Source organism: Cryptomeria japonica, chromosome 10, assembly GCF_030272615.1.
Source record: "Cryptomeria japonica chromosome 10, Sugi_1.0, whole genome shotgun sequence".
In the NCBI taxonomy this organism is placed as follows: domain Eukaryota; kingdom Viridiplantae; phylum Streptophyta; class Pinopsida; order Cupressales; family Cupressaceae; genus Cryptomeria; species Cryptomeria japonica.
The window spans coordinates 826187462-826197645 of record NC_081414.1 but is presented as its reverse complement, the minus strand read 5'-3'; the positions used below and the strand labels follow the sequence as shown (position 1 = coordinate 826197645).

At 35.0% G+C, this 10184-nt stretch overlaps 2 protein-coding genes and 1 pseudogene across 2 annotated transcripts; 1 reads left to right on the top strand and 2 right to left on the bottom strand.

Moving 5' to 3' along the window:
- Positions 1-485: 485 nt before the first annotated feature.
- On the bottom strand, positions 486-1585 carry LOC131859522 (DNA-directed RNA polymerase subunit alpha-like; annotated as a pseudogene).
- A 57-nt stretch (positions 1586-1642) lies between these two features.
- LOC131859317 (small ribosomal subunit protein uS11c) lies at positions 1643-2365 on the bottom strand. The gene is made up of 2 exons (XM_059212917.1): positions 2294-2365; positions 1643-2098 (listed from the first exon to the last, which is right to left on the bottom strand). Exons 1-2 carry the CDS (start codon positions 2363-2365, stop codon positions 1643-1645), a joined length of 528 nt encoding a protein of 175 aa, XP_059068900.1.
- Positions 2366-3521: 1156 nt separating this feature from the next.
- On the top strand, positions 3522-5615 carry LOC131859316 (ribulose bisphosphate carboxylase large chain-like). Its single transcript, XM_059212915.1, has 2 exons — positions 3522-4588; positions 5597-5615. The coding sequence occupies exons 1-2, from the start codon at positions 3522-3524 to the stop codon at positions 5613-5615; spliced, it is 1086 nt and encodes a 361-aa protein (XP_059068898.1).
- The last annotated feature ends 4569 nt before the right edge of the window (positions 5616-10184 follow it).

Here is a 10184-nt window from a genome sequence, read left to right as displayed (position 1 = left end):
TATTGCATGTACCATAGGTTTAGCAATTCTAGAACCATCAATGATTGGTGAACCAGCAAATCCATTTGCAACTCCTTTGGAAATATTACCCGAATGGTATTTTTTCCCCGTATTTCAAATACTTCGTACAGTACCTAATAAATTATTAGGTGTCCTTTTAATGGCTTCAGTACCTATAGGACTATTGACAGTCCCTTTCTTGGAGAATGTGAATCAATTTCAAAATCCATTTCGTCGTCCAGTAGCTACAACAGTATTCTTATTCGGTACTGCAGTAGCTCTTTGGTTAGGTATTGGGGCAACGTTACCTATCGATGAATCTTTAACTCTAGGTCTTTTCCAATTTGATCTAATTTAGAATATCTTAATATAGGAGAGGAGGGAAATCTTTTGTTTATATATCTAGGGAGTCGTTGCTTTAAGATAAAGGGTCTCTCCCTAGATATATTTTTTATCAAATATTTTCTAATATTGTTACAGAATGGTCAAAGATTTATTCCAGAAGAACTTAGAAGAAGGGAATGAATGGGGAGATTGAATAGAACTCTTAGAAATCTAAACCGGATTCCCCGGTGAATCAATTTGAATATTTCGTATAAATTCCAAGATTTCTTTGACAGATTGTTCCCCAAGATGTTTTATTTTCTTTAAATCTTCTCGACTGTAATTCAAAAGGTCCGATACTGTATTTATATTTGCCTTTTTGAGGCAATTATATATCCTAGTAGAGAAGTTTAATTGGTCAATATACATTTGATCAAAAGCTATTCTCTTCGTATCAGTCGATATATTGCAAAATAGGTAAGGAAGGAGTAATATCGTCGCTTAGACTGTTTGTTCCATCGCTGTTCTCTTCCTTTGCATTTAGAAAGGGAAGGAAAAAGTCAATCAAATTCTGAGAAGCTTCGTAAAGTGCTTCTTTAGGAGCTAATCCTCCATTCGTCCATATTTCAAGAAATAGAATTTCTTGTGTCTCATTTTCGCTCCAATAGGAGTGAATACTATAATTTACATTTTGAACAGGGGCAAAGGCAGCATCTATAGGAAAGACAAAGGCAGCATCTATAGCAAAAATTTCATCCTTAGGATTGTAATTATTTGGATTTTGAATAATATATCCGCAACCTTTTTCAATTTGTAATGATATATCTAAGGTAATTGATTTGTTTATGTTAGCTATATGTTGTGTAGTATCGATTATTCTCACAGAAGGTGGTAACATGATATCTTGAGCGGTTACTTTTTTTGGTCCGACAACATGGATAGATCCTTCTCGAATTCCGTACGCATCACTTCGAAGTACAATTTCTTTTAGATTCATCAAAATTTCATGTATTGATTCTTCAATACCTATTATTACGGAATATTCGTTTGATATATTGTGAAATTTAGCACGTGTGATACATGTTCCTTCTACTTCTCCAAGTAAAACTCTTCTTATTGTGCTGCCTATTGTATTAGCTTGACCTTTGCGAAGTGGAGATAGAGTGAAACGACTATAATGAAAACACTTATTCTCTATTCTGGATTCAACACACTTCAATTCTGGTATCTTCATTGAGACTGCTATTTCATTCTGATTCATAATATTATTTCAAATAAATAATTTAATCCTTTCTTTCACTTTCAATTTATTCAATTCTTATACACGTCTTCTTTTGGGAGGTCTACATCCGTTATGTGGCATAGGAGTTACATCACGTACATAACTTAATTGTATACCACTTTGAGCAATGGCTCGTAATGCTGTATCTCTCCTCGGACTAGGGCCACTTATCATAACTTCTGCTTCTTTCAGAAGACCATGATTTACTAAGGTATCAACAACATTTGCTGCTGCAGTCTGAGCAGCAAATGGTGAATGTCTTTTTGTACCTTTGAATCCACAAGCACCGGCAAAAGACCAAGAAACCGCTTGCCCCCGTGTATCTGTAACAGTAACAATGGTATTGCGAAAACTTGCTCGAACATAAATAACTCCTTTCAGTATTCGATGTTTAGTTTTACGTGGCAAAAATCTTCTTGTAGCTCTACGTGGCACATATTTTCTTCTAGTTTTTGACACAAATTTTTTTGTATTTTTTGACACATCGCAAATCTTCTTATAATTTTTGATAAATTTTGATATTTTGAAGTAAAAAAAAAAGTAATATAATATAAGAAATATATGTATATATTTCTTATATTATAATAATTCTAAATTGGATGCCAAAATTCCTTTTAGAATTCATATCGTGATATATAATAGGAATTAGCCTTGTTTTTGTTTATGCCTTGGATTGTAACAAATTACAAGAAGGCGTTTCCGTCTACGAATTAGGTGGCACTTTTCGCAAATTTTCCGAACAAAAGCACGGATTTTCATATTTGTGGTCCTTTATTTAATGCTAAAATCTTTTTCTTTTTTGTTTATAGAGTTAATGGGCCTCAATATTGATCAGTAGCAGATATAAAGTCATCATCATCATTTCGTTTGACGGGATGTCTATATATTATACGTCCTTTGCTTAAATCGTAAAGAGGTAATTCAACTATCACTCTATCTCCTGGTACTACTCGTATTGTTCGATATCTAATTTTACCTGATACAATCGTTCAAACATCTATATCGTTATCTAGATGGACTAAGAACATACCATTAGGATATGCTATCGTAACTACACCCTCAACAGTGACAAAATTCTTTTTGGTACTCATTTTAACTAGACTCCTAGTTTTTTTATAGTGATTAAAAAAGGAGGAATAGTTATTAACTATGACATTCATAGTTATTAACTATGAAATTGATTTCTAAAAAAGAGGAATCATTTAATTATAAAAAAAAGAAAAAAGATATTTTAATAGAATTTTAATTGAAAAATAAACATGAATAGCTTTTTTTTGTAAGCTATTACTACTCAATAATATTCATTGAATTATAATGAATTCCTTTTTTGTTAGCCAAATTTCTGACACTGAACACTCAATAATGAGTCATTATTGACTCCTATCATCAATAATATCTTTTGTCAATATTATTGATAGCATTCCAATTATTGGAAGCAAAAATGCAATTCAGGCATTTACTTTTTGTTTTGGAGTTACCATAAAATACATAATAATTCCCCTCCTATTTTTTTTTGTCGAGCTTCTCTATCAGTCATTATTCCTTGTGAAGTAGAAAGGATTGCAATCCCCATTCCACCTAAAACTTTAGGGATCTCTCAAGAATTAGAATAGATTCTCAAACCAGGTTTGCTAATACGCTTTGAAGCGGTTATATATCTCTTTTGCGTCCTTCCCCTAGATTTTGAAGTTAAAACAAAAAAAGATTTTTTACCTTCTCGATGTTTCCTACCATCCTCTATAAAACCTTCTCATAGAAGAATCCTTGTGATGTTCTCGGTAATAATAGTAGCTGCTACTCGAACTATTTTTTTTTTTACCATATCAGCATTTCTTATATAAGTCATTAGATTAGTAATAGTATCATTACCCATGGCGAACTAATTCTTAAGAATTTACAAGCTCAATACAAAGGCATGTTTATCTTGTTTTTAGGAATATGCCTGACATTACTTCTACGTCTAGAAGATTTACGAATTCCTCCTGCTTATTCAAAAACTTTCCAAGGCCCACCACATGGTATTCAAGTAGAAAGAGATAAATTAAACAAATATGGTCATCCTTTGTTAGGATGTACTATAAAACCAAAATTGGGTCTATCTGCCAAGAATTATGGTAGAGTGGTTTATGAATGTCTCCATGGTGGACTTGATTTTACCAAGGATGATGAAAATGTGAATTCCCAACCATTTATGCGCTGGAGAGATCATTTCTGCTTTTGTGCAGAAGCAATTTATAAAGCTCAGGCTGAGACGGGTGAGATTAAGGGACATTACCTCAATGCTATTGCAGGTACATGTGAAGAAATGATGAAAAGAGCAGTATTCGCCAGAGAATTAGGAGTTCCTATAGTCATGCATGACTATCTGACTGGAGGTTTTACGGCAAATACTTCGTTGGCTCATTATTGCCGAGATAACGACCTACTTCTTCACATTCACAGCGCAATGCATGCAATTATTGACAGACAAAGAAATCATGGTATGCACTTCCGTGTATTGGCTAAAGCACTACGTATGTCTGGTGGAGATCATATTCATGCTGGTACTATAGTAGGTAAACTTGAAGGAGAACGGGAAGTGACTTTGGGTTTTGTTGATCTATTGCGTGATGATTTTATTGAAAAAGACCAAAGTCGTGGTATTTATTTCACTCAAGATTGGGTCTCTATGCTGGGTGTTCTGCCTGTAGCTTCAGGAGGTATTCACGTTTGGCATATGCCTACTCTGACCGAGATCTTTGGGGATGATTCCGTATTACAGTTCGGTGGAGGGACTTTGGGGCACCCTTGGGGAAATTCACCTGGTGCAGTGGCTAATCGGGTCGCTTTAGAAGGTTGTGTACAAGCTTGTAATGAAGGACGTGATCTTGCGCGTGAAGGTAATGAAGTGATCCGCGAAGCTACTAAATGGAGCCCTGAACTAGCTGCCGCTTGTGAAGTATGGAAAGAAATCAAATTTGAATTTGATACGATTGATCGCTTGTAATCGAGTGACTTTCGTCTATTTGGTCCCTTAATCAAATCGAACTCAGCCCAATCTTTTCTTTTAAGATTGAGCCGAATACCGAATGGATGGGAATAGATAATTCGGATAGAGGAAAGAAATTTACCTCTTACCTACTAATATAGAAATATATTTTCTGGATTATTCGATCGAGTCGGTGGATCACTAGATCCAAGCCCAGGGAGCAAGGGCCTTCAATCTCTTCTAGCCATGCGCTCAAAGGAGGTTCAAAATTTGTTATCTTTAACAAATTAAATCCCGCTCAAATCTCTTCTAATCTATATCTATATAAAAGCTCATTTTTAATCGGCTTTGTCCGGAGCTTTAGTAAGAAAAACAAAAACTACAATAGCGTATTATGTAAAAATGTAAAAATAGATATTTTATTAAGTCAATTGTTCATTATTTTTCATGAATCATCGTGAATTCGTTGGACATATTAGAAAGAACCTGATGGAGACTTCCTTTTTTTTTTTATCAGAAGCGGAATTTGATTCAAGGAATCAAATAGGTTCCGGTAGAGCAGTCAGATTATGACACTAATACATTTGCCCTAAAATTTTGACGAAGGTTTCCGACGGAGAAGGTATATTGTGATCAAATTTGATTTTTTTTTTTTAAAAAGCCCAAGTTCGTCAGAGTTCCGACGATAATGCAACATTTGGTTTTGAGGGAGAAGGAATTGGCAATGACATTTGTGTTTTTTTAGAAAAAGTGCCCGTGTTCATCGAAATTCCAACGACTGCGAGCATTACTTAAAAAAAAAGAAAAGACCAAGTCATTTCATAAATCCCGTCTCTTCATCCCGCCTCTGCCATTACAAAATACCAACTATCCTAGCTATACTACTACCCGATCAAGATGCATTTGATCGATATGTCGATGTGCTATTACTTGTATGAAAAGGGATAGGTCATTTATGCACTGATTGGACAACTGCGGGACAAAGAGATTGGATCAATTTGTTTATGCGCTCAATCGACCAGGGAGAAAGAAAAAATCTAATTCACATGACGTCAGGGCTCGACCTCCTAATTGCAGTCACCACTCGGATGTCTGAAGGAGATAGCTTCTTGTCATAATGCATTGCATTCCTTTCCCATATCTCACTTCTAGATGGATGCTTTGACACTACGATGGAATAAACCGAATCGAGTCAAATGGTTGGTTCCTAGTAGGACCTTTATGCCACAAATGCTCCAGCCACATAATGAAGTGGTTCCTCCCATGCCGAGTTGAGAAGTTATTGTTGGGCCATCCCTCAATGAACACAAAGGAGGGAGGTGGACATAGGTTCCCTGTGCTGGTTTAATCATTGTAGGAATGTGTTTGTCAGGGCGACCATTTTAATTATCATCGTTTCACTCTAAATTGGGAATTACAAGATCCGGTTGAAGAAAAAAGGTAGGGTATAATCAACAAATTAATTGTTATACATATGCAAATATTTAGATTCAAAGTTTATTATAGATTTATTAGATTAATTACCAATAACAGAGATGGTGAGGGGTTTGTGTAATATGATATGATTGATTTTAAAGAAGAATTTCTTACAAGACCTAAACTGTTGAACAATCCTACAATCATGTATTAATTAAACACTACATTTTAAATAATGAATAATATAGTTAGCTTGAAACATATTAACACTACTTTCCATATTTAAAATATATCCTAATTAAGGAGAGGGATGACATAAACTTGCGTGATCGAGTGTCATTATGTAAAATATATCCTAATTATGGATGTTGGTATATATGGTTTTGATAGAAAATCCCTACTGCGGAACCGTGAGAGCAATGTGTAGTGATCGAGTGCTATTTTTTGTTGGTGTTTTGGAAGGGAGCATAAGTGTACCATTAGGAAGGTGGTATAAAATGGAAGCTGAGAGGTATAAGGTTATGAGGTGTGGGTTAGAATAAGATAGGGAGGTAAGTGATGAAGGATGTAATGGTGAAAGAGTAAGTTAGGATATGTTAGGGGTTTGGAAGGTAGGAAAGTGAATGGGGGGAGATAAAAGGATGTGAAGGATGGACTGGGGTTAGATAGGTGAAGTAAAAGTAAGTGTGTATGAGGTTAAGGTTTAGGATAGGATTTAGGAAAGTGGAGGAGGTTAAGATAGGGGATATGAAATGTAGATGGAAGGTAATAATGATAGGAAGTGAGGTAAAGGTTATGAGGTGTGGGTTAGAAAATAGGGTGTAGGAAATGGAAGGAAGGGTCATATCACTTTGATAGTTTTCACCAAGATGAGTAGCCCAAGTATGGACCTCAAATCTTACAAGCAATGAGGATCCACTTGTAGTAGAGGAGCATATACTTGCATCTTGGGAGCTTATTAGGAGTTCAATTTGAATTTGGGAAATACACATAGAGGAGATAGAATATTGATCAATACACATTACCTAGCCTCATCATGCATAAATACAAGAGGTATAGACTATAGCAAGCACATATCATGAGCCAAAGGATCATATTCAAGAGTCACTTCATCTCCAATCCTCTACATTTTTAAGATCCACAAATGGGGTTGAGGATAAGTCTTGGTTACTTAGCTTGGACTTATGCTTTGGGTTGTATCTATATGTGAGCAACTTAAAGGCATAATTTTCAATGCAATTTTTTAGAGGACTTGATTCCACCTTGTTGTAGTGGGAGGATAAAATGCACCAACTCACATTGGAAACCCTCTCTAGATACCATTTTGGAGTGCTTCAAAGTGTGTTCTATTTCAAAATATTTTTGACAAAGATGCGTAGATGAGTTTCACAATTTACATAATAAGGTTTCATAGTGGCTCAACATGAGAGTTAGTTTTTGGAGTTCTTGTAGTTTGTAGATTACATTCAAGACAAGTTACTTATCAATTGTTTCATTAGGGGTGGAAAGCCCAAAATTTCAGTTTTCCTACACATGGCCAATCCAAATGACTTTAGGGTTGCTATGGAAAAGTATCTTATCGAAAAGGAGGTACATGGGAGAACACCAGAGGCATGAGAGAAGTTTGTAACCTTGATGAAGGGACTAAAGTGTCCATAGGCCTCCCCATCCTTCAAAGGAAAATTTAGACTTACTATATGATTTACAAAGAAAAACCCAATAGTATCAATATTAATGATAACGGTCTAGAGCATAGTAGGGGCCATAGGGTAGTCACATTTTACCTTCATCAACACAAGGATATTTAAGGTATGAGAGACTATAGGGCTATCAAGCTAGGCCTTCTATGACTCAACAACCTTTTAGGGAAGAATCGAGTGTTTTTAATAATTAGGATCTTCTAATTATGGTGGGGCCTAGCCAACATAGGGTTATATGAGAGGCACATGTTATGCATATGTTAGTATCAGACAAAGTGCCCACAAGGTTTTAGAGTAGGTGGACACCATCCTAGGATGTCAAAGTAGATAGTTGATATGTGGGTCTTTACCCTCCCAGCCACTCAACATATACCACCATGGGTATTTACCCTCCCAAACACACAAAGATCAAAGGAAGATTCACTACTGCAACACTCACTTTTTGTGACAGTCTCAAGCACTTAGGATAGTCACTCCTTTTGTGGCCATTCTTCTTCACACAACACTCTCTGACATTAATTATGATGATAGTGTACCTCCTTAAACCTTCCACCAACACCTAACTCAATACCAAACTCTTTCCCAATCTCGTTAATGGACTAATTAACTCAACTCACTGTGAAATTGTGACGGTCAATGCAAGGTTTAGGAAAATAGTAATTAGGATCTTCTAATTATTGTGGGGCCTAGCCAACATAGGGTTATATGAGACAGGGGTAAGTTCAATAGTGATTTCTCCTTCAATTATTGATGAATGCTTGATTGCCTATTCACTTGGAATTGAATTAATTTTATAATTAAGAGATCACTTGAATTGTAGTTAAACCCCTTCAAATGACAGGGTATCCTTCCTTTTATACCTAATATATGTCTTGAAAGCATTTTATCCTGATGGCTTTAAATTAAAGTACTTTCTCTTATATCTGGTATTGGTGGAGCAGAGGTTCCATTTCATCGTCCTAGGATATATATTTTCGTAGATACAACACAAGTTAAATGTATCCCAGGTTGATGCAAAGCAACCTCTGCTCCAGAGATCACCAAAAAATAGAGAAAGAACTTTAATTTAATGCCATCAAGATAAAAGTCTTTAATCAAGACAAATAAATGGTATGCAACTGTATCTATTTGGAATGCATTACCCAAACATGGCAATCTATCAGTAGCCTTCGAAAATAAAGTGGTATGATGAAATTTTTAGGCATAAAATAGATGAAATGCACTCCATACTACTGCTGCACAATATTTTGGTCGCTGATATTTTTAAAATAGTAAAGGAAGGTGTATGGAACAACCAAATTCTTATCATTATAAAAAATAAATATTTTAAGATCCTTTTATGATGTGTAAGTTGAGAATATTTTATGAAAGGTCCCTAAATGAATACACTTTAAATTGATTTTAGAAATGACTATCGGATGTAGACAAAATGAATGCTTTTTGGATTAGGATGGTACATAGAATCTACTATCAAAAATTTTCTTTGGAAAGTATATGATTCAAAACTAAGGAAATGCAATTATTTACAAGTTTTAACCTTCTTAGATGCAAAATCCCTTATTTAGCCCCTCACAAACCCTTAAAAGTAGGGTTTCTCATATACCCTTCTTCCAAACACTATACCATCCAAATGATGATAGATTCACCTTTCATTTGAAATGATGGGTTTGTAATGGTAATTTAATGTTCTTTCATATTTTTGTATATATTCTTTATAATAGCCTATTATATTGATTTGTTCTATTATGGATAATGGTGTGGGTCAGACGGCTTTGCCGTCGGTACATGAAAACTTTTGAATGAATTCTACTTTTAAAAATTACATAAAACATTTTTAATTTATTTGATTCAGTGTTATTTGCAAAAAATGATTATCAATGATGTTTCCTTTCTCCAAGAATTGTCTAGGATCTTTCCATCAGATAATATGTAACATCGAATGACTAAATCTTTTCATTACAAATGCTTATTTTATTTAATTATTATCTGAGCGTGAATTAAAATTTATATATGTACGGAAGCATAAGATACAAGCTGAAGAGTCGTGTGCAAGCAAATTTCGTAAAAGAAAGCAAGCAGGCATTATCTTGAATGACATGGAAACAAGCTCATTAGCTGCCTAGAAGAGACCAATTGGAGAAAAGCAGAGGAAAGTGTTTAAGGGTGATAAATAGATAGAGAGTATGCAATACAAACAAATAATGTCTAGAGTGTGTGATGTGACATCTCTAATTTATATTCGGAGGGACTAACTGGTTTTGGAGTTCTTGTGAAACCTATTGGGCCACGCTTGGAGGAAATCAATGTGTTCATGCAAGGAGCACCTTTTTTCTATTATGAGAATGATTCTTTTGCACCAAAGGATATTTGGAAGTCAATATTCAAAATTTTCTATAGTGTGGAACTAGAGTTGGTGGACTTGAAGTAATTTTTCAGCTTTCAGAAGACCAAGAGGTTATGTACACAATCTCCCAATAGAAGGGCAATTTCAAGA

Coding starts and splice junctions, on each gene's coding strand:
- LOC131859317 (XM_059212917.1), bottom strand. CDS start 2,365: ATGAAAATCCGTGCTTTTGTTCGGAAAATTTGCGAAAAGTGCCACCTA. Junction 2,099..2,293: donor GTAGACGGAAACGCCTTCTT/GTAATTTGTTAC, acceptor AATTATAAGAAG/ATTTGCGATGTGTCAAAAAA.
- LOC131859316 (XM_059212915.1), top strand. CDS start 3,522: ATGTTTATCTTGTTTTTAGGAATATGCCTGACATTACTTCTACGTCTA.